The sequence below is a fragment of the Chaetodon auriga genome, chromosome 7 (assembly GCF_051107435.1).
Source record: "Chaetodon auriga isolate fChaAug3 chromosome 7, fChaAug3.hap1, whole genome shotgun sequence".
NCBI lineage: Eukaryota > Metazoa > Chordata > Actinopteri > Chaetodontiformes > Chaetodontidae > Chaetodon > Chaetodon auriga.
The window spans coordinates 10,112,531-10,135,648 of NC_135080.1; the positions used below are offsets into that span (position 1 = coordinate 10,112,531).

At 43.6% G+C, this 23,118-nt stretch overlaps 2 protein-coding genes across 3 annotated transcripts; both read right to left on the reverse strand.

Annotated features, from left to right (window-relative positions):
- Positions 1–170: 170 nt before the first annotated feature.
- trim59 (tripartite motif containing 59) lies at positions 171–5,636 on the reverse strand. Of its 2 annotated transcripts, XM_076736051.1 has the most exons (5): positions 5,564–5,636; positions 3,646–3,951; positions 3,306–3,527; positions 2,978–3,187; positions 171–2,323 (listed from the first exon to the last, which is right to left on the reverse strand). In XM_076736051.1, the coding sequence occupies exons 2-5, from the start codon at positions 3,898–3,900 to the stop codon at positions 1,718–1,720; spliced, it is 1,293 nt and encodes a 430-aa protein (XP_076592166.1). In that variant the 5' UTR covers positions 3,901–3,951; positions 5,564–5,636; the 3' UTR covers positions 171–1,717. The 2 variants fall into 2 exon arrangements, with proteins under 2 accessions (XP_076592166.1, XP_076592165.1); XM_076736050.1 differs by lacking the exon at positions 5,564–5,636 and having other exon boundaries at positions 3,646–4,040.
- A 512-nt stretch (positions 5,637–6,148) lies between these two features.
- On the reverse strand, positions 6,149–21,526 carry kpna4 (karyopherin alpha 4 (importin alpha 3)). Its single transcript, XM_076736049.1, has 17 exons — positions 21,207–21,526; positions 19,252–19,296; positions 18,974–19,063; positions 17,757–17,786; positions 15,696–15,748; positions 14,508–14,603; positions 12,781–12,866; positions 11,741–11,827; positions 11,424–11,593; positions 10,738–10,782; positions 10,431–10,562; positions 10,151–10,279; positions 9,344–9,448; positions 9,167–9,238; positions 8,879–9,041; positions 8,675–8,769; positions 6,149–8,513 (listed from the first exon to the last, which is right to left on the reverse strand). The coding sequence occupies exons 1-17, from the start codon at positions 21,273–21,275 to the stop codon at positions 8,418–8,420; spliced, it is 1,563 nt and encodes a 520-aa protein (XP_076592164.1). The 5' UTR covers positions 21,276–21,526; the 3' UTR covers positions 6,149–8,417.
- Positions 21,527–23,118: the final 1,592 nt, after the last annotated feature.

Sequence of the window (23,118 nt, forward strand, 5' to 3'; positions counted from 1 at the left end):
ACTAACCGACATTTTTTAGATATGTTGGCCGTGCAGTCTTTAAGTTGTCTGTCTACGCTGAAGGGAACGTCACATATTTCACACTATGAAGATAACCATAGGGAGCATCAGTGAAGTGATGTCACTGCAGCTCGAGTGGCTTTTGAAAATGATCCATACGACAAAAACTTAAAGCATCTGAACAAATTTATTAGGACATTTAAAAAAAAGTGCAGATTACAAAAATACAAGCACTCCAACAGGTCTGGGCGACCGCATTTCTTACAAATTGCAAACCTATTAAGCAAAATGCTGTTTAAGTCTGATACTTACAGTAACATGAGATCCTAGATAGCATTGTAGCTGTGTACATAATACTTAGGAACGCAGCGTATTGATATGTGCTCACATCAGTGTTTCAGTCCTGCTCGAGCAAAATAAAAACCATTTGTGGGATGCACTGTAAAGCTTTCCCAAAGGCTGTAATCAGCTTTAAAATAGACTCTAAGTGCACCATCGCAGTAAAAATAGAATTGCAGCCAGACCTATTGATCCTGGTGGAATTACAGTCCACTAAAGTAAGGCTGTTAGGTGGGACGAGGTAAAGGCGTGATGGTTAAAGGCACAGCGAGGGGGCCGCTCAGAGCCGTGCAGCACTGCAACATGATCTGTGGTCCACTGCGTCCGGCTCCACTCCCCCGGCCGCTGAGGTCCACGTACTGTAAACAGTCTGCTGTAAGCAGATACATGTGCAGCTCAACTGCTGTCCCGTGCTCTCTGACACAACGGGAAAGCTACCGAAAAGGCCCGCTGCATGATGGGAAAGGTGATTTAAGAGTCTCCAGGCACCGGTTTAACGTTTCCGTACTGAACACCTTTCCACGATGCTCTTTGCAAACCTGAATCTATGTTAGAAATGTTTTATTGGCATTTGATATGATAAATGTTTTACGAGTAGTTCGACCGGAGTAATACACCCCAAAGAGGCACACGCACGACAATAACACGAGTCCACATATGAAAAGATTTACAGCCACAAGATCTGAAAAACTGAATTTTTCTGTGCACTTTTCAGGCGTAGAAAATTAGAAAGTCAGATCCCGTCTGCGTGGGACCCCCTGGGAGTCTGAAGTGAAACTTAAGGGAAAGATCCACCCTCCAATGAAGATTATGCACATTGACAGTTAATGCATGGAAAAGTTATTTCGGCTGTTTTTAGTTGGATACATTTAAAGCAACTACAAAATAACATGAATTTTAACAGGATGGAAAAGTCCTCTCTCTGACGGCCTGGTTTGCTCATGTAGCTCACACAGAGGGATCAGAGGGACCGTTTCAAAACCAGTTAAAACTACCTGTAGTCCGGTTAATGATCATTTCTACGAGTGGTGAAGCATTAACATGAACAAAGGAGTGTAAGTACCTGCAATGCATCCTGGTCTGTTTACCGTCATCATTTAAGGTTCAAAGTTGGTCTTTATTTAAATTTTCTCTTCTTATTCCGCAGTTGTGTACTGAAACACAACACAACACACACTGTTTTTCCTTGTTAAATACGCCTTTACTATCAGACATGATGCTTTAAAACACCCAGGACTGCACGATCTTAAGCAGCAGGTGTTTCAATGGGATTTTCTGGTTGATTCGGGGGTTGATAGGGTCGATTTTACTGCAGGTATACAGAAGAGAGACTTTCTCAGCTTCTAAATCAGAGCCGAGGGTTCCAGTTTGGTCTCTGTCAGTGCGACGTCAGAGTTTTCAATACAGCAGCCAGCTGCTGGAAGGCCTTCTCACCCACCGAGGCGAGGTGAGAGCTCCATCTTCCTACAGTGCCCTCCATCACTGTGTAAGCTGACCCCGCCATGTCCCACACAGATGTGATCAGTTCGCTGCTCAGGCCGTGGACTAGCTGACTGAAGCGGGAGACCAGAGAGAAACCGAGCGACGCCCCTCCGACCGGGTTGACCCACAGCACCGCCAGCAGCAGCAGCAGCCCCAGCAGCACCACAGAAGCAGTCGGCTGCAGCTCAGACCACACGTCCTGCACCCAGCTTTCAGGCCGATCCCTCGCGGCTTCAGTTTCCGCGCCGGCGCCACATCTGGTGCAGCAGCACACCTTAGGCACGGGCGCTTCCTCCAGGCTGCCGATGGTCACGCTGGGCCAGTGCTGCTGCAGGTACTCTTCTGCCCGAGGGGTGACCGACAGGTTTATCACTGAGGGCAGAGGGGTTGTAATAAACTCCTCCACCCTCTCTCTGAACAAATGCACCTTCTCCAGGAAAACCAGCGGCGAGTCCTCCTCCTCTACGGCGGAACCCAAGGACACGAGGTCCAGCTGTTCCTCCTGCAGGAGACAAGCCTGTTATCGATGCTGTGGAGCACCGGTGGTGCTGAGGCCATGAGGCAATCAATCAATCAACAGAACATTAAAGGACAAAACTTAAACTTCAGTAAAACTTTGCTAGTTTTACTGCTTTAAGTCAGTGATTTGCTCATTCCTGCTCCTCAATGTTGAATATCATTTTTAAGAGAATATTTTGGGGGTTTGGACTTTTTGTTAGACAAATAGTGGGGATGAAGAGGTCACTGCTGAGTAATGATTTACAGACTAACGATCAAGAGTGAAAATTAATGTCCAGCTCATAAACAGATGTCAATGTTGCATCAGTTTCATCTGGGAATTTCCTGAATGACTAGCTGCTAATTCCAGGGAGACACAAGATTTTTCCTAAAGCTCTGATACATCCAACACTGCGCTAAAGAATTTAGCTAAATCCAAACTCATTGGATGTAATGATAAATTGTCCCTGTACAGGATTTTTATGATGCAACCAAATCTGAGATCATACAACCGCCTTGAGCCATGCAGTGACCCAGACGCTTGCATAGCCACAAATATGCAAATCTTTCTCAGGCTATAGTATCTGGATTATGCACTCCAGGGCTGGAAACGGTCACTGAAAGCGTGACAATGACTTGATGCACCACTACCACACACCTGAAGGTCCTTCACTCTGTGGATGAGCGGGTCGTAGGCTCGGGACACCTCCACACCGGCTTTATCCAGGGCCTCCAGGCAGGCCTGTTTCTTCCTGGCCAGCACCGCCTCCAGCCTCTGAAAAAACTGAAGGACCTCCTGTCGGTCCTGCCTCACCAGATCCTCACATCGAGCCTTCTCCTGCTCCAGCTGCTCCCCCAGCTCACACACCTAACAGGGACACAACAGGAAGGTGAGTTTGCGGCTGCATCTCTATTAACATATTTAGCTGAACAGATGCCATATATTCCATAACTCAGACACGGGCCGTATTAACAGGATTCCCCACCTGCGCCCATCTACGCTCAGAGAGTCTGGCCAGCAGCTGTGATGGGGTCTGTTTTTCTCTGATGAAGGCCGCCTGCAGGTCATCTATGGGGTGGCCCTGGTGCTGCCCGACGGTCAGACACAGCCCACAGATCAGCTGCCGATCCTGGATGCAGTACATGTTCAGAGGCTGCCTGGGGTGCTCCTGACAGAAAGGGGCTCGCGGCTCACTGTCCCTCTGGTACTAAACAGACATGTAAGACACACGAGGACAAAGTGAAGCAGCACGGTACGGCCGCATGAGCAGATTTCAGACTGATCTGTGGTCAAAGAGTACATGTTTCAGATTGATTCTCTCCTACTTTCTCGATGATTGCCCGCAGAGACACGTTGGTGGGCAGAGCGTCTATGCCCATCGGGGGCAGCTCCACCACGCTGCGACAGTTGGGACATTTTAGCGGCAGGCGGAGCGGACGCCAGATGGAATAGTTGGCTGACACCTGGAGCAAGCTGTCCAGGCAGGTCTTACAGAAGGTGTGCGAGCACGGCAGGACTCGCGGGTCAGAGAACAGAGAGTAGCACACGGAGCACGTCAGGTCCTCCTCTAGGCTGTCCATGGTGGAGACTACAGTCCCGGCTCAGGAAGGAAGCTTAAGGGAGAAGAAGATCTGGCAGGACAGCAGGATGGTTAAACTTGCTACAGCCGTGAAAATAACATGGTGACTGCTTACAACAGAAACTCGATCTGCAACGATTTTGATTATTGTTTCAGTCATTTTCCAAAATACACCTGAACTTTCCAGGTTCTCAAACGTCTGCTGATTTTCGTGAGCATCTTTAGGATTTGGATTGCTGGTCGGATTTAACAAGAGGACATTTTGACATTTTACGGACAAAATGACAGAGAAAATATTCAGCAGATTAATCGGTAATGAAAACGATCTTCAGTTGCACTCCTAATTGGGTTTAGTCAAAAAAAGATTTACTACACGAGGGTGTGGAATGGTCACGACTGCGTGAAACCCGTTTTTCAGCACCATCGAGGCACCAGCGTTATCCACAAGAGCTCCATCATGATTTCCACCTCTACGCAGTTCATAATGTTCACGTTCTGCTGACGCTGTTGGAAAAGTGTAAGTTCAATCATATGTTTATCACTGACATCATCCTTGAAAAGCAGTGTTGTACTGGAACATTATACTTTATTCAGATCAATTAATCGACAAAATAACTGGCAGATTAATCAGCATGCATGTTTGATGCAGTCCAGCACAACACCCTCACTAACTATGACCTCAGTGGGAAAACATATTATTGAATTAACACCTCTGTGACAGCATCAACTCAACAGTACAGGCACCAGAAAAGTAGACTTTAATGCAGAGCAGTTGCATTAGATTGCAGTAGATTCTACAGGTGTACCTAATAAAAAGGCTAATTAGTATAAAACCATTAACACTGGGAAGCTTAACTAAAAACGATTGCTTCATTCAACTAAGTCTGACCAGCATGTCTGAAAAACAAGAGAACAGACGGGCTGAGCTCCTATTAGAGGATCAGTTATGCTCTGTGTGTGTGTGTGTGTGTGTGTGTGTGTGTGTGTTTGTGCGCGCGCGCGCGTGTGGGCTCTCTCTCCTCTGGTTACAGCCGGCACAGCAGCAACAATAGGAGGCCTTCTGCCAGGACCCACCCAGTCCCAAAACACACACACACACACACACACACACACACACACACACAGGTCAGGAAGACAGGCTGCTCAACTGTCCCCAAAACCTGATCCATCTCCAAACTACAGCGATTGACGTCAGGCGCTCAGGTCCCAACAGGTGACAGGTGTCCTGCTGCGGCCCGATCAATACTATCGATCAGGCTCAATAGAAAGTCCCTCTGAGCCATGTGCGCATATTCAAGTCTTTCATTTAAAACTTGATATCTTTCTTCTTTTTCTTTTCTTCTTAACCGGATAGGTTAAGTTTGCAGGTCAGCTTGATTCTCCATAACAGGAAACGCATCAAACACCGTTAACTGCGCCGCTAATCAACGGATGACAAGCCAAGAAACTCTCAATTTAAGGGTTAATGGAGAAAATGTAGCATTCACATATTAACCCAAATACATGTAACGTCATGTTAGCCACATTACAGCTGCCGTGGCTTCTTTCTCAGCCAGGCTCTAACGTTATATCTCTTGCTGCCGTTGTTTTTAAGCTTGTCGACGCAACATGCACGCTTTAAAAAAGGTGGTTAGAAAGAGTGAAGTCTTTACTCAGAAACTCACCGTCTGTTCGGGGCAAACCGTTTGTCCAAAACAGACCTTTCATTTCCTGTTCCTTCTTGTGTTGCCTTCACATGCTCTCGGTGAATTCCTGTTGGCACAGTAGATGGAAAAGCGACAACATACCACACTTCTGCAGCACATTCATAGGCTGGTGTAGAAAGTACGAAAAAAATGTTCTGTGGTATTTTCAGACTTTAGCTGTGTAAATCTGCGTCTGTCCGCACACGAAGGGGAATGTACACATATTTAGCTCAACAAAGTAAAGGCCTGCCTTTTTCTCAGTCTTTCAACCGGGAATAAGTCTTGGCTCTGTGGTTCGCGCGGAAATATTACGTCCGTGTAACCACCATCTTTCCGATAATTTCGAACGCACCATTTCTATTTCCCGTAGTACGCATGCGGATAAACGGTCTTTCTGGCCAGTCAGGACCCGCCTTTTCTCGATTTGAATTCAAGCTCAGCGGTTGAGAGAAACGAAAGCACCAGGCTGTTAAACAGCTTTTTTAAGTGGGGAAAAACAAGCAAATACACGCAAAATGAGTAATCACACCACTTCTTCACAACAGACCACACACACACGCAATCTCCCGGTTTGGGTTTCACTATTTATTTTTCTCGAAGACAACCTATCCTGTAGCCTATCTCCCAAAAAGGTTTATGGGCAAACCACCTTTTTTTTTCTCTTTCATGTCATAATTTTAGATTTAAAACCACATGTTTGCTAACAAGGAATGCTGCAAAAAAAATAACCCTATGTTCAACAGAAGGTGTATGAGCACAATGTGTAATCATTTACTACAGTGTTTGAAGTTAACACAAAAAAAATATGGGTAAGGGTAAGCAAGGGTAAGCTTGTACACCTGGGTGGCAAAAGAGGGAAGAGGAGTATGGGGCTAAGGACTCTGCAAAGTACTAAAAGGTACAGCAAACTTGTTCATGGGTTTATTCATTATTCAGGAGAAACCACTTAGGACAACTCCAGTCTGACATGTGGGACACCCTTTGACCTTGAGAAAAGGGAGGTTGAATCCCCTCTTAGTCTAGCTGAGATACATTAGCAGATTCATTACTGCTGCTCCTGAAATAAAGTCGTTATTTTCTCAAGTATCACTAAAAAGCATCATTGGATTACTCTAGAAAGACAACAAAGACTGTGGTTGAGTGATGCATATTGTAGAGGCTGTTGGCAGGTCAAAACCTACGAAACTGACCAACACACCTTCAGAAAGACTTCAGGCCTCACTTTGCAGTACATGTGCAAAACCGTAGATTATTTAGCAAATCGGACACTAGTGAGGGGTAAGGGAAGGGGAAACATGTAACATTTAAGCACAGTTTTACTTAAAATGAAAATTACACTGTATCCACAGCCTAAGGAAACTAAAATACCCTAAAAAATAACTGTGCTATAGTTTAGTACATGCAAAGGTTATGATTCACAATCCTACATGAAATGGCCATTGTTCTCTTCTCCCTTGGTGATAAGTCAAAGCTATGGCAACAATACTGCAAAGCAGTGATTTTGCTGTAAATTGAAGGAAAAATAATGAAGTGTCACAAGGGGAACAGGTCATTTGGTTGATTATAGTGATGGTGTCAGAATTTCACAGCATCAAGCCCATGTCTGGTGCGTACGTTAGGGTTCTGGTGTGAGGGTGGAATACGATCGTCGTCAATCACCTTTACAGAAGCAATGAAACTAAAAGCTGAAAATAAAAAAATACCATAAAAAGGAACACACTGGAGGCAAAAACAAAAGCCCAAAAGCCACCAAATGCATCTTAATACAATGCACTGCTGCTCCACACCTGCCAATAGCATTGTCCAGTGTCAATTAATACTAACTTAACAATAATTCAAAACAAAAAAAGAATCCTTGTGATGACGATGATTTTTTTTTTTCTCATATCCAAAGTTCTTCCTTTCAGGGATTTGAGGATCAGCCTCTCTTTCAAAGGCAGAATTTCTTTCCTGAAACCTTTGCTAACCTCATTGTTGCGTTTCTCAATTTTGTTTCTCTTCAGATGTTGTATTTGTATTTTTTTCTCCGTCTCTGCATGCGTTCTCACCCAGTCTTGCATACTCCCAGTCACGCACGCAGCCAAGCACACACAAGTCATCCGTCCATTCTCTCGCACATGCGACACGCGCCGCCGGACTCCTGGCCCCGCCCACCAGGGGGAGAGGATGGTGCCCTGTTGGGGGCGTTTCGTTGGAGGAGATGAACCTGGCTCCTCAGCACTGAGTCCAGACATTCATACACAATGGGTCCATTCACACACGTGTCTGATAGCGTGGCCGATTGGGGGAGGGGCACATCAATGGTGGCGCCCTCTCGAGTCGGAGGACCGCAGGATTGTGATGGTTCGTGGTTCATCTCAGTTCATAATTAAAGTTATATTCACTTCTGCATTTTGTTGTGTGTAATATTTCAAGATCTCTTGATTTCATATTTTTGGACGTCCTTGGTTCTCCCCGGGCAGACATCGAGTTTTTTTTGTTGTCATTTGAAGTAGTTTTCCGAAGACGACAGCTCCAATAACACAGAAGTTATGTCGGCATGTCTCTCAACGCATTCGATGTAGATGTTTTGCTTTTTTGCAACATGTAGCCACTCATTCTCACTCGCACCCACTCGCCATCTCAAACTTCATTTGGGCTGGTTCCCCTGGAATGCCAAATGAAATCCACACATTTTTCTCTCAGATAAGATGCAGCCATGGATCCCACGAGCCAAGCACAATGGATCAAATTTCTCACACTCTCGCTCTCTCTCGCTCTTTCTCTCCTAATTTTTTTATGTTGAACAGAGTGCTGCATCGTGAACAAAACTCCAGAATACCCCAGATGCCGTCTAGAACTGGAATCCCTCGGCTGGCACGTTGGCTGAGTTAAAGCCGTAAGTTCCGCCCTGGATGGCCTCTGGGACCAGGCTGGTGTCTTCATCAATCTGAATGAAAAGACCAAGCAAGAGGGCGTTGACGAAACACTTAAGAGTGATACCAGTCTAAACTTTACAACACGGCACTACGACTGAAAAAGCAAAAAGAAACACGCGGCTCAAACTGTTGTGACAACATCAACTAAGAACAGCATTTACATGATACTCACATCATCGGATGAGAAGAATTGATCAATAATTTCATATGCCAATTTGTAGATATCTTCATTTTCGTGATTCTGCAGTTGCTCCACTTTTTCCAAACCTGAAGAAGAATAAAAAACAACAAATTATCAAGCGTTCAACCAAACATCAACGCCTGATGTTTATGAACACAAACACGGTAAAACCATGACGGTGCGGCTGGAACTTACCTCCACATTCCTCAATAAAGTTAGCAATTGTTTCAGCGTCATCATCTGCCATCTTGAGGATATTGCTGAGGCCATCGAGAACAACCTGAACGACCTGCGCATCCTTCACAGTCAGCAGGTTGCAGAAAGGAGGGATCACCTGCTTCTCAATCAAGTGTGCCACCTGCAGGCAGGCAGAGAGTCAACGAGGAGAATCAGTCATCTGACACTCACTCACTCATTTCTAAGTTTGAGTTTGATGCTGTAACTTTCTTGGAAATAAAGTGATTTATTTTAGAAGATTCTTACCTGATCTTTTCTCCCACTTATTGTTAGGTTGCTGATGGCCCAGGCTGCTTCCTTCTGAGTGCCGAAGTCACCCTACAGAAATAAATATGCATCGACGGTGAGCAATACAGATTTTCCCCACGCGCTCTGAAAAACACTCACAGCTGACTCAGTTTACAAATAGAGATGGATGCACACCTTGTCGAGCAGGTGAATGATCATGGGAACTAGCTTGGCGTCGATGACAGCCTGCACCTGCTGCTGGTTGCCTGCTGTGATGTTGGACAGGAACCACACTGCCTCCTACAGGATAAAACGCACAAATACAAGCATCACTGACTGCTTTCTGCTCTGGAAATTAACAGTAAAGCCGTGGAGTGTTAAGTACATGCAGGTTTTATTCTAATTACAAAAGCGAGGTGATTTTACATGTCACACCATCAACTTGAGTGGAGGAAGACCATGGTTACAATCAAGCATAACAGAATGCCTTGTCCCTCTTCTTGAGGGCTAAAGGACTTTGAACTGGATCAGAATCCAGAGGTCCGCCGAGAGTTTGACCTCTGGTCGAGACAGAGTGCTGTGGGTGGGGCGAGGGTGGTGCTGAGGCTCTAATCATCGCCCAGGTCACAAAAAGAGGCCTCGTTTTTAAGCGACTGGACTCAGATGCACTTCGATATCAGCAGAGACGCACGGTCTTCAGCACCCTGTGGCCACCAACCCAGGGTATCACACATTCAAATCACATGCACACAGGCAACCCCCCCCCCCCCAACCCCCCAATCTGTCTCACTAACCACACCTAACCAACACAGTGGTCCTCTTCGTCCTCTTCATCCTCGCGATTCTCCATGTTGTGACCTGCTGCAAGTACCTGTCTATCCCGTCTATGCCTTTCACACAGCATTCACACGAGCACCGAGTCCCTGATTTCATCACGTCCAGAAAACACATCCTGCAGTAGTTTAGGAGCAGCAGGGAAGAGAACAGAGAAGGTGTTATTACCTTGTTGATTTTCTCCTTTGGGTGTGTGAGGAGTGCAGGGAAGTGGCTGAGAGCATCACAGTTGAGCACCACCTGGGTCTGTTCATCTGTGCCAGTCACTATGTTACCAACAGCCCTCAGGGCAGCAGTCTGGATAGGGAGAGGGAGTGCAAATAATAGAATAACACCACTTATTTATTGATTTAATCACCCACATAATGATCTCTGGCATCTCTCCATACCAGATGTTTTATTAATTCACTCTTAAGAATAATCAGTCATGCCTGGCACCTCTTCATACCTGAACTTTGACCTCCTGGTGACTGAGCAGAGGCACCAGATGGGGGACGATGCCCGAGTCGATGACCATTTGGATCTGCTCGTTCCCAGCGTCTGTCAGATAAGACAGAGCCCACACTGTGTCGACCAAGATCTGGAGGCAGGGAAGAAAAAAACAAATGAACACCATCTCCTCCCTGTTCTACTTCAGATAGTTTGAATTTAACAGGGATATATTCTGTGATAATATAATGCTAATAGTTAAGTGAGGTCAAGGCACCACTGCCTGCTTAAAAAGCTGGAGAGAAAAAAAAAATCATTCTACTCACACTGACATCAGTGTGGTGGATCAGCACACAGAGAGCCGGCAGGATCTGAAGGGAGAATAGAAAAGACAGGTGGAATTATTGGGTGTTCCTATGTGATCTACAAAGGTTTAATGATAGTTGAGTTGGCTGATGAGCCATTACTCCGCAAGCTACACCTCACTGCACATCTTAGATTTTAAGATACAGCAGCAGTTGGCCCCCAAAAATAAATCATTTCCCAAGGCAAGATTTCTGTAGTTTGAGATGCATCCTGTGAACCAGCTTTCTTTTGCATTCATTTTCAGGCCTTCAGACTGGAGGAGATCCTACACGCTGCAAAGGTTCCAGCTATTTCATCCTGTTAAAAGACACCTTTTTCACTCAAACATCCGATTACTCAGGTTTGATGTGACCTTGGTGACCCGAAAATGTTCTAGCAGAAAGCTTGTAGCATCCTCTCATTTTTGACCTGATGTTGGCTTTTTCAACACGCTTGTACATTTGCAGGCATGAAAAGACACATTTGACCTTCTGCTCTCACAAGTCTGAATATCTTTCCTCTGAAAACGCACAAACAAAAGACGACTACATGTGCTATCCCTCACTGGCTTCCGACTCATCAGCCCTTTAATATTGCCTTTCCTGCAGCCCAGCAATCTGGCATGTGTACTGCTTCTCGTTCTCTCCTCCTCTACACACATACACACCTCCTGGATTGTCTCCATGGGTGGTGGAGGGTCCTTGTGGCGGCACAGATTGACCATGACCCAGGTGACATTGCGGAGGAAGGTGATGGGGATGGAGGGACTGATGAAAGAGAGCAAGGGCTTGACCACACCCAAGCTGATCACATAGTCTCTGCACTGAGGGCCATCACCTGGAGAGAACACACACACACACACACACACACACACACACACACACACACACACACACACACACACACACACACACACAGATGAAGTGCATGTTGTCTCAGGACTAACTGCATTTATTTCTAATGTTCGCACCAACAGCGACTCACCGATGATATTGCCCAGGGCCCAGACAGCCTGTTCGCACACATTCTGGTGAGGAGAGTGAAGCAGCCTCAGAAACAGTGGCACAGCGTCTACACAAAGGAAACAGGTCGGTGTTAACCATGCACAAGGACATCTCATGATCTGATGTTCCTAACAGAATTTTGAAACAGCTCTGGCAGGAGACACAGCAGCAATACTTTGTAATACGACATTAATCGTCTGACTGCACATACTGAATGACCACAAAACAGAGAACATTTTCCTGGCCCAACAAATTCAGATCCTTAGAATCAAATCTTAAAAAAAAACCAAACAAAAACTTCAAGTGTAATGTGAGAAAGTTTGAGGAAATATGCTAATTCAAGGGCAGAGATACTGAGAGCAAGCTAAAATCAAGATGGAGAAGCAGGCATTTTGAGGAATAGAAGAAAATGAATAAACAGTGATAAACAGAATGTTACAAAGGAACCTCATTGCATTTGATTTACAAAATGCAAAGCCATGCTACACATTAGGCTGTTTGTTCTGTAATATTTTAACGCAACACCCATAATAAGACATCATTTCATGCTAATTTTGCTAGGCATTGATGACTGTTGAAATAATTCAGATAAATACTAAAAATGTATGCACCACAGACACACTTCCATTGTCAGTGTCTGTGTGCAATTTGCCATCACTGTGCATTTGTGAGATTTGTTCAACTTGAAAATGTCATCAGCTGCCAAGATGACATGAATGTGAATATACTGTTTACAAGTACAGAAATAAGAAAATAAAGATCAGCATTTTGCAACAGTTAGGTCTCCAACCACGGTAAATATGCAGCTTTTACCATTTCACAACAATTAACCAAATAGACGATTTTAACAATAATACATTAACTGCAAAATACTACAATTTATATTCCAGTATAACAGTGTACAACACAACATCAGCAGAAAGCAGAGCAATCAAAATCTACAAGGAGATTAAGATACATCAAAAAGAAAAGAGACAGAAATAAAATCAAGCCAAACATGTGTGATACGGTGGCACTTACTGGACTGGACCACAGCTTGGGTCTGCTCTGAGGTACCAGACGCTATGTTGGTTAGAGCCCAGGCTGCCTCAAACTGGAGAGATGGGCTGCACAGAGCGAGATATGGATGAAGGCACGGGGATTAAAGCAAAATGAAAAAATCTTCTAACTCAAGCCAAGTCACATTCCCCACCTACAACTTGGAAAACAACTGAACAGAAGAGGCCCCCCCACACTAGCCTGACATGTGCTGAACAAACAGCACAATATGTAAAATGATGAGCCTTCAGCACCGGCCCACACACAACCACCAACCAGCTACCGCTCCCCTAAAGAAGCCGCCAAGTTCTGAGAAGGCTTTAACCTGGACTTTATTTAAATACTCCAGACCAATCGTGTTTTTAAGGGCTGAAGATACTTTTGAACATCTTTCTGACTTTTCTCAGCATTCCCATCAAAAACCTGATTGGGCATTTGAGGATATTATGGCCCAGTGAGAAAGATAAGCTATGATTGACGAAGAGGCTGCCTCCAGTTCTGGGGTGACAGACAGGACTTAACTCACTGCTGCTTTCAGCATCTAGTTTGGGTGGCTGAGAAAAGGCAATAAACCTGTCGTACATGTGGTGCAGGGAAACCAACACGTGTACGATCATCAATAGTGACACGATTCCTAAATCCCATAACAACCCAATGAAGGACTTGTTAGTCTCTAATTTGTTCGATTAACAAATTATAACCATTCATGCATAACAACGAATTCAGCATTTTGCTGTTAGACATCCACTTTTTTGTTATGTCCCACCACATCCAGGCTGTGATTGGTTAGTTCACAAAAACTGACCATGGCTAGCGCATCAACTTTATGAAAAGCTGAACATGCTGAACACAGCTGGGGTCTGGTTGCTTTGGCGAGAACGATATGGTGGCTGTTCCTGGTTAAGCAAAACAGATCTTACTCTTCACACAAAGTATCAGTAATGATGTCAGACACTTAGAATAACAATCTGAGCATCGTGTCTGTGGCATCCACTTTTAGTTTATGTACTTTGACAGTGTGCAAACGCCCAGAGATTACACTGCATCCCGTTAGGTTCCAGCTCTCGTTCAATACTGGAACAATTTCAAAAACTGTTGTCTCCATTTGTCACTTGGACACAGAAAAACACGGGAAAATAGGGTCCAGAAACACAGTTAATATTTGTCTGGGACATCGAAATCTTCCAGGACACATGGACTAGCACCAGTACTTGGTTATTTTACTGATATAGTGGCTGGGGTTATTAAGAAATACATGTATATTTTGTGCAACAGTCCTAATTGACAAACATCCCAGTGGGAAAACTCCCGGTGTTCCAGTTTGTCATTGCATTGATCGCATATGTGGCCTCTCTGGATGCCAACTGACAGAAATCCTTTGAGGTGGTGGAACTCTGATGTCTAATCTCTGAAGGCAGCAGTAAAAGTACAAGTGAGTGACTGGACAAGGGCCTTAAGCGACAAAAGTGAGCTGATGAGTCATTTATATTTGGCCATTCCTGGAAGGTGAAAACTGGAACACATTAACATAACTGCTACACTGTTCAGATGCAGGCTGGGCTAAACTCTGCTGGCTCATTTGCATAACTTTGAAGAGAACATAAACTCAACATGATCAGGAAAAAGGGCTAGCTTGCACTGTAATTATCACACATGAGAAAGCATGATTCACTGCTACATGCAGACAAACAGAATTACAGCCTGCTTACTTGTCATCTCTGTCCAGGCAGTGGACCAGTATAGGAAGGATCCCAGACTTAATCAGGTCATCTATGGGAGGGTTACGGTCACTGGACAACAACTTCCTACAAAAACAAAGGGGAAACAAAGACCATTATTCACACATTGATATCGGCATAACTTTACTGACATATACCAACAAGAAGAACCAGTTACATAGATGGAAAAACAGCTAAAGAATGTTAACCATGTACACATTGTAAGTCAATCTCAGTGACTCTAATAACAAGAGACTCCAACATGCGCCTGACCCAACATCAACATTACATAACATCAGGTATAGTGTGAAGGCATCTTCAGATAGAGCTGCAGGGTAGACTTTAATTTAAAAACAAATGAAGACAAATAAGAATAATCTGGAAAAACATGGTTCATGAATTCAGCTACCTTATTGCTGCACCTGACCCAATTTGAGGAGGTCTGCACTTCTGAGCTGCAGTGCCATTTACAATCTCCATTAATCAGATGGGGCTGACTTGCTGTAAATCACAGCTGTCGAAGCAAGCTGGAAAAACACTCCACAAAATTTCCACACTCAAACTGTATTTTGCAAGAGCCCATCAATTTTAATCAGAATCTCTGGCTTGGAAATACACTTGTAAGCAGATGTGAATCTGGATTACATTTAACCTGCAACTGTTCAACATGATACTGCATCAACAGTTTATTCATAGTGAAAATTGAGCTTGGGTACCATGGGAAATAGCAACATCATGATAATCACGACAGCATGGTCTCCAAATTAATGTGCAACAATATTAACCATTTAAAAGAGCAACATTTATAGTCACTGAATTCAAGATCATTTTCACATCTGCAGCGTCTCTTTTGAATTGATGCTACAATCGGCTTTGCTTTCACACCACATATGAACTGCACCAGCATCTGACTGGACTTGTCACACGGTCTTGGTCCAGTTCTTTAGTCCATACCAGAGTATGACTGACAGCTTTCACACCAGCACAAACGAACCAAACTTAACAGGTTAGGTGTGAAAGCACCCCTAGACAGTTAGAACTGGAATCAATGTTACCACACGAGAAACATGGCATTAAATGATTCTACAGACACGAACAAGATTCAATCATTGGCCAACTGCTGGTATAAACGTGACATGACAATCAAGAGTCCAGCAGTGTGAGGGTGTGTGTTCTTACCTGGCAGCCTGGACAGCACTCAGCTGGACGCCCTGGTTATCACTGGTGGCATTCTATAACAACAAGTCATACACAAGATTTTAGATAAAACCCCCTCCAATCTGTATGCTGTCAAACAGATGGAAGCAAATGTTTTTTTTAATTTAACATCCAGCTTTCTTTTTATATTGTAGTGATAACTCATTAAGGCTGACAAAAGTGGCCAAAAATGATATTTGAATATTCCTTCTGAAAAAACAAACCAAAAAAAAAAAACAAAAACACAACACAGATTCAAAACATCGAAATATCTATTTTTGCACATTTAAAAGAAACAAAATAAACAAAATAATGTTCAGTACATGTTGTGGATTTACTTGAACCAGCTTGACCTGCATTTCATTCTCAATCAAGTGACGCGTCCACACGTTCTGGAAGATATCATTGTCCTGGACAAACTGGCGGAATATCGGTTACTTATCAGATTGGACGCCTATTTGTGTCTAAATGACTAATGTGGACAATATATTGAATATTGAGTGAGAGCGCTGCAGCTATCAGCCACGAAACGGGCTGCAATTCAATTCCTTCTGGTGTTTGTGCACCATCAATACACGTCCACTAAGTGTTTGTTTTTGTCACTGACAGGCTCAGATTGTTATTCTAAGTGTTTGACAACATTATGGAAAGGATCCCACCAGAAATTTCTTTTTGTTAAAGAGTGAGATCCATCCAGAAACAGTTGTTATCTCACTCTTGCCAAAACCACCAGACTCCATTCACAGAAGCAGCAATTTTATCATTGTTAAACACACTTCATTAAAAGGTGAAAAACAAAAGAAAACGCATCAAACCCTTTTTGGTTTGTCCTTTTCAATCATCAAACTATCATCACTAACTGTGGATTGGTTGAAATAAACTCATTGCTCACTGAATTGGGAGAAGAGCAAGAAAGAGATGGTGGGCATCAGAGAAGCAGCAAACAGAGCATTTAGAGCTGGAATACACAACTAGCTCGGGAATTATTTTCACCCAACGTTATGACTGAGTGCTTTTAAATATGTTGCACTTAAACAGATTTTCCTGGTTGAAAACAACTAACAAAGACACATTAATTACTGGACAATACAATCTCTGGTTTTGTGGCTCCTGTTCATCTGGTGCTGCTTTTTCCTTCCACAATTAAATATTAATTTTCACCCTTCAATGTGTGGATTTTTTAAATTATTATTATTATTTTATTCAATTTGAAAATAAATTGAGTTCAGCTTAGATGTCCTGAAAATACAATGAGCTATACCAAGTACACGTAACTTCAAGCGAAGCCTAGTTTGAATGTCATTTCTAACAGGGAAAGAGTTTACATGCTACTCACATTTTAACGGTTGCACCAGTTGAACTAGTTTCAACACAAACACAAGTTACAATTTAATTTTGCATTAAGCACTTAGTAGGTGTAAAGTCCTCTGCAAAACAGTAGTTGGCACGGAGCGCCATCAAAATAATTTCAGTGTATCATTTATTATGGACTTTGCACCCTGACTTAAGAGGCAAATTATGTATGACCAGTGCAACCGGCCACAGGTCCGGATATTATTTGGTGTTGGCTTTTTGAACATAACAGGAAATTGTTCGTGTCAGACAAGTCCTCACTGACTGGAGATACTGTTGGGTTTAGGCGAGGGGTGGCACCAGAACAGATCATACAGGAGGAGGAGGAGGAGGAGGAGGAGGAGGAGGAGAACCCATCCATAATAGTGAGATCAATTCTTAGCACATTTGGACATATCTACTCCATGCAAAGTCTTCAACATGACCACTCGCTCGCTGTGAATTTTCAGGACAATCACCTGCTCTATTCACACCTGCTTAATCAGACAGTACGCATACTTTGTACCCGGGAGCTGGCAGAGTAAATCCAGGTCAACTGATTCAGACAATTGCGTTCACGTGTACAGCTTGCCCAGGTAATGTCCAGAAAAGTTCAGGGGAGCAGTGCATGTGTGAATACAGCTATACAACGCCCGTAAGACAGGCTAAATGATGAAGAAGAAAAAGAAAGAACGAAAACATACTACTTACTTGTACTATTGCTTCAAGGGAGGTGTTTTGCTGAAAAAGAAACATTGTGGAAAGTCACACATTTGTAACATATAGCAGGGAATGTCAATAGTTACAATTGTCATGATAATTTGCCAATAGGCAAGCACACCTGACACCTTCTACAACAGTGGTTCTCAGACTGTGGATGTAGAGCCAAAATTCAACTTGAATACTTTATTTGTTGATCAATAAAAATTATGGGGTATGTTGTGGGGGGATGGGGCATGAACTTTTCTGGCAGCTTCTGTAGGGGGCATGCCAGAAAAAAATCTGAGAACCACTGGTCTACAGAGAGTTCAGAGTCCAATGTAGGCTGCATCTGAGTATCACTTTCAAGCAAGGCCTGACCCTGAGTGCAGGTGCTAGTACATATAGTTGGCTGATGCCTCTGACAGACAACAGTCGCAGCTGATTGCCTGTGCACCCTCAAATAAAGGGGGCTCAGTAGACTTATGACAAAAGTCAAACCAGGAAAAAGAAAAAACATTCAATCCTTGCATACAAATTCGCTCTGCAGCAGATTTATATTTGTGTATTTACATTCCACGGCTGTGGTGGAAGATGAAAGAGACGACTGTAACTTAGGTAAATTACAAACAGTGGCGACAAGAACTCAGACAACAGCAGAAAAATAAAAAGAAAGCTGAGGGACAGTGAGCAAACATCTGATATATTAGAAAAAGGCATATATTCTCTAACAAATTCTAACAGGCCCCAATTTTTTAAGTTTAAAATGGCAATAAACTGGTAAACAAAATATCTTCAAGGCAACACAAACGATGTGCTATTTCAGTCTGACTGAAAACAGCCGCACAGCCATCACTGGTTTTTGAAGTATATAAACTAGATTGGCCAGCACACTTTTCTACAAAAGCCCCTCTCGTGTCTTGCATTGAATCAGAGCAGCATGTCATTGTTGATATATAACTAAGCAGCCCACTTTGAATCAGCCCTCTCAATACCACTTGGCAGTTACTGTGATTGAATTTCTGAACTGCTGAGTGGCCATTTCAATCCAGCAAGGCCACCACATGTAGAGCCCTGTAGTGATGGTGGTATTCTTGATCTGCCTGCTTTTCATGAGGTTGCTAGCCTGAAAATGTAGATCTGAGGTGCACTAACACTGCACACATGAAGGGATGACAGCGATTTTGACTGTCGAGCCTCAAGCTTCATTCTGAGTGGGAGAACCGTACCGATCTGAAATCTCCATCGACATCAGAATCCTCACAGATGTCCTCATGGGGCACATTTCTCCTCTTCAGAAGGTGCTCATCTCTTTTGTTCTGTGGTGGAGGAAACAGAAATATCACTTTATGTACATTCCATCTGAAATTCATGATAACAGGAAAAGCATCATTCAGTGCAATATCGAGATAATGCACTGAGGCCGGTATATTGTTGTTACAGTCATAGTTAGTGAAAATTATTAGGAGTCTGTAGTTTCAACACAATATAACACAAATGTATTTACCTTTCTGAGTTCCACCACTACCTCAGTCCTCTGTCTTCTCATAGTCTGTCAGAGAGATAGAGCATTGACATTATTCAACGAAGAACTTTAATCCCAACATGCCTTTGCATAAGAGAGTGACACAACATTAAATTTGGGCACAGTGTGAGATCAGCATCCATGTTCGTGTGATCCGAGCTGACCAGCAGTTTAAGTCATGCCTGGAGTATTAGGTCAACAGTCCACACGTTGCATATGACAGCACCCAAACAAACATGAGCCTGACCTACTGTGATGCAGTTTAAATTGGCGTACAACCATTTTATGTGCCTTAGCAAGACAGCTTTCCCCCATATTCTTTGATACATATGCGATTCGTATTCAGTCCTAACCATACAGACCATGGGACCACCACAGTGATGAAATACACTCAGTTGCCAATTTATCAGGCAGATTTAGCCAAAACTAATGTAGTCATATAATAAATCCTACCATCACGAGGATTACAATGTTCACCTTTTGTTTCAACTGTTAGAAAGGTGCCAATTCTGAATTTGGTCTTCATCAGAGTCATTTGTGCTGCTGTTCACATGTACCGTGTTACAAAGAGGGTTTTCTAATATCTATTCTATTAGCACTGCACTACATGAGCTGGACAAATGGAAATACCATACAATTGAAAGGAACCAGAAACCACAGCCTCCAAAATGACCATCAAGTTGAATCAACACCTCTCAGACAGTCTCAAACAACAACATGTAGCTTATTCGTGTGAATTATAACCTACATGAAGTGAGAATTTATTGCAGGGCTACTGTATTAGACTGCATGTCTTTTAGCTAAGTAAACCTAATAAACTGGCTACTGGTGTGTGGTTTATTATATACTTGATGAACATTGCTTTAATTGCAGTTAAGGGGTCGATGTTTGTCGGAAATGGCACGGACAAACCTCCACCATGATGAGGGTATCATCTGAAGTTATTAACAGGTTGTCAGGCTAGACAACTCATGTCTGGTGGCCTAGCTCGCAACAGAAACTACCTGTCACACAGGATGTGTGAGTATATTCTGCTCATATACATCCTAAGAGAGCTCGTACGAAAACAACACCATCCCATAACATAAATGAAGCAGGGGCACGCTTAGCTGTCGATAACAGTTATGTCAACTGGTAACTTATGATCCAAGGTTAGCTAACGTGTAGCTCTGATCTATCAGTCATGTGATCGTGTTAACTAGGTGGTCGTGTTAACCGTTATTCGAGGCAAATGTAACCTCAGTAAACCACGGAATACCTTTTTAACATTACGCGACAATTTCAAAAACACGGGCAACTGGCCGGCTAAGAGGCTAACTGGTTTCCGCCATTGTTTTTGGTGATAAAGACGGGGGATGGGTGGAACTGCGGCCACCAGCACCACCAACCACCGAGCTTAACGGCAGCTAGCTAGCAAACAAGCTAGCAGGCAGGTTGGCTAACTGCAGCATCAAAATAATGCTAATCTGCCGCTGCATTAGCTTGTCTGACAAGCAAATATATCCTAAGGACAACATCAAGGTCAATTTTATGAACTTCTACACGTTCATTAAACGTTTTCACTAGCTAACTCATCGAGCTAAATATCCTTCAATTAAGCTAGCATGTCCCCCGTGGGCCTGGCTAGCAGCAAGCTAGCAGAGCACATCCAGCGGAGGCGATGAACTCTGACTAGCTTTTCCGACATGTTTTATAACCATCGCGGTCTCATGGCGGAACGAAACCAGTGAAACCCAAAGGGGAGTCGCAAAGCCAGTGCCGGCATTATAAAACTGGTGATCTGTGAAGGCCCTGGTCGAGGCTTTGAGTACAAAGTTCCCGATGGTGGAAATTAGAAACGACGTCACAAGGAAGCCAGCAGGCGAAGCTGGCCGTGAACATAGCGGCGGCGCCGAGGAAAAGAGGAGATCCTCGACACCAATCTGCATAACTTTTACCTCCAAATCACGGCCCTTGTTCTTGAAATTCTTCAGCCGCTGGTTGTCCAGTTTCTCGTTGTCAGCCATGTTAGCGGTTCTGGTAACGTTAAATACAGTTCAACTCGTGGATTTAGCTTGCGAGCTACCTTTTTCTACTTCCCTTTTCTCAGCCTTTCGTTAATGGACTATTTTTTGCTGCTCTGTCCGCGGTGCATACTGGGAATGCCGGTGGTGGAGGGCAGCCTCTCTCTGGCGTAGAGGAAGGGTGGGGAAACCCCCTTAACTCTCATTGGCTTCACTGTTAACGTCTATCTGCAGGGCGCGCACCGTCACATAATAACATGCGAACATAGATTTGATCGTTATATTCAATAGCAATAAACCATCCGTCATATACATGCATTTTTTATACACTGGAAGACGATTTACTCAAGTACTACACCTGCTGTACGTACAATGTTAGTATTAACTTGAGTGTTTCTATTTTATGCCACTACATTTTATTTTAGTGAAGTACATTTATTTTACAGCCAGGGCCGGATCCAAAGGGTGGCCACCTCACCCACACCACCAGTGGCTCAGGCTGTTACGGCATGTACTCATACAACTGGGGTTATATACAGTAATCAGTGCAGGAAATATCACATTTCAAAGTAATGTGAAATTACAAACAGTTACTGTTACTGTAATTCCACTACTTTTGCTGCTAACTGGAAATGTAACTCAAATAATGCCTTTAGGATTACTGAAATTTAATGGCCTTGTTACTTTTGTTTACATGAAAATAGTGGACAGCTTAAGAGGATAGCTGACAAATGCAGGCTAGTCCCCAGATTTTCCAGTTTAATGATCTAACATCACCTGAAATTGCAGTGGCGCAACTATGCTGGCGGTGAGCGGGGCCTGAGTTAGCACCAGAGCCGGGTGAGCGGGCGGTGGACATCGTGACAGGGGCGACGAGACCCAAGAGGATGCTGAGCTGAGAGGAGGAAAAGAGTGACCAAGCAAGAGGCCGGACAAGAGTACACCTCAGACTGGCTTTTAGTCATTTGCAAGAGCTTCGTGAAATAAAGGCCTGCAAGACAGATGCGGAGCGGGCCTGCTTGCTGTTGGACTGGTAAGTAACAGTAGCTGGCTTGCCTTGTGTTGTTGCACTTGCTTTATGTTTGGTCATGTTTTCAAAGTTGTCAGCTCACTGGTTTTTAATCATCAGTAATGTACATAAACTGTATTAAACATGGACTCTCTGTAAGAGCGTGGGTGGAGCTGAGGTCGGCCGAATGAAGCCTGGCTGCTGAAACCTAGCGGCTAGCTGTCACTCAAAGCAGCCATGTACATAATTATGCTTAGCTTTAATGCTTAATAGAATTCAAATGGGTGACTTATATAAAAATTAACCCCTGTACAGTTGTCATAAGCCTGTTTATGGAGTTTAAACCAGCCTCAAATGGTCAGTCAAGGAGCAGTTTTTGGCACTTCACACTGGCTTCATTTTTCAGCCCTGGAGGTTGCTGCTTGGTAATCAGACCAAATTCATGTATACGGCTGTCCATATTTACGACTGTGGTGGCTGGATCACCAACCAACCAACACTGAGCAGCCATTGATTTTTATAGGAGGAACAATTACAATGACCAGTAACTCTGTCAGTGTACAAATGGGCATGGGAATATTATTTTAAGACAGAATTGTGATGTGAATATATCCTGTAAGGCCTGGTCCTATACGCGCCCTGACTGCAACGTTTACTTTAAGTAAAGAATCTAAATACCTCCTCTACTATTAATTTTATCGCTCAAACTACAGAAAAGCCACCCTTTCAACAACTTTATTTGTAACAAATGGACAAAACAATACTGAAACAGCCCCAGCGAAACATTACACACACATGTTCAAAACATGATACAGACATATGACAGATTTGCTGGTT

Bases quoted from the DNA above. Each gene is read 5' to 3' on its own strand.
- kpna4 (XM_076736049.1), bottom strand. From the start codon at position 21,275: ATGGCTGACAACGAGAAACTGGACAACCAGCGGCTGAAGAATTTCAAG. The intron at 14,604-15,695 runs GTAAGAACACAC...TTGTTTTTGTAG, and splicing joins AGTGCTGTCCAGGCTGCCAG to GAAGTTGTTGTCCAGTGACC. The intron at 8,514-8,674 runs GTGAGTATCATG...CTTTTCATTCAG, and splicing joins AATTCTTCTCATCCGATGAT to ATTGATGAAGACACCAGCCT.
- trim59 (XM_076736051.1), bottom strand. From the start codon at position 3,900: ATGGACAGCCTAGAGGAGGACCTGACGTGCTCCGTGTGCTACTCTCTG. The intron at 3,528-3,645 runs GTAGGAGAGAAT...ATGTCTGTTTAG, and splicing joins TGCGGGCAATCATCGAGAAA to TACCAGAGGGACAGTGAGCC. The intron at 2,324-2,977 runs GTGTGTGGTAGT...TGTCTCCTGCAG, and splicing joins ACAGAGTGAAGGACCTTCAG to GAGGAACAGCTGGACCTCGT.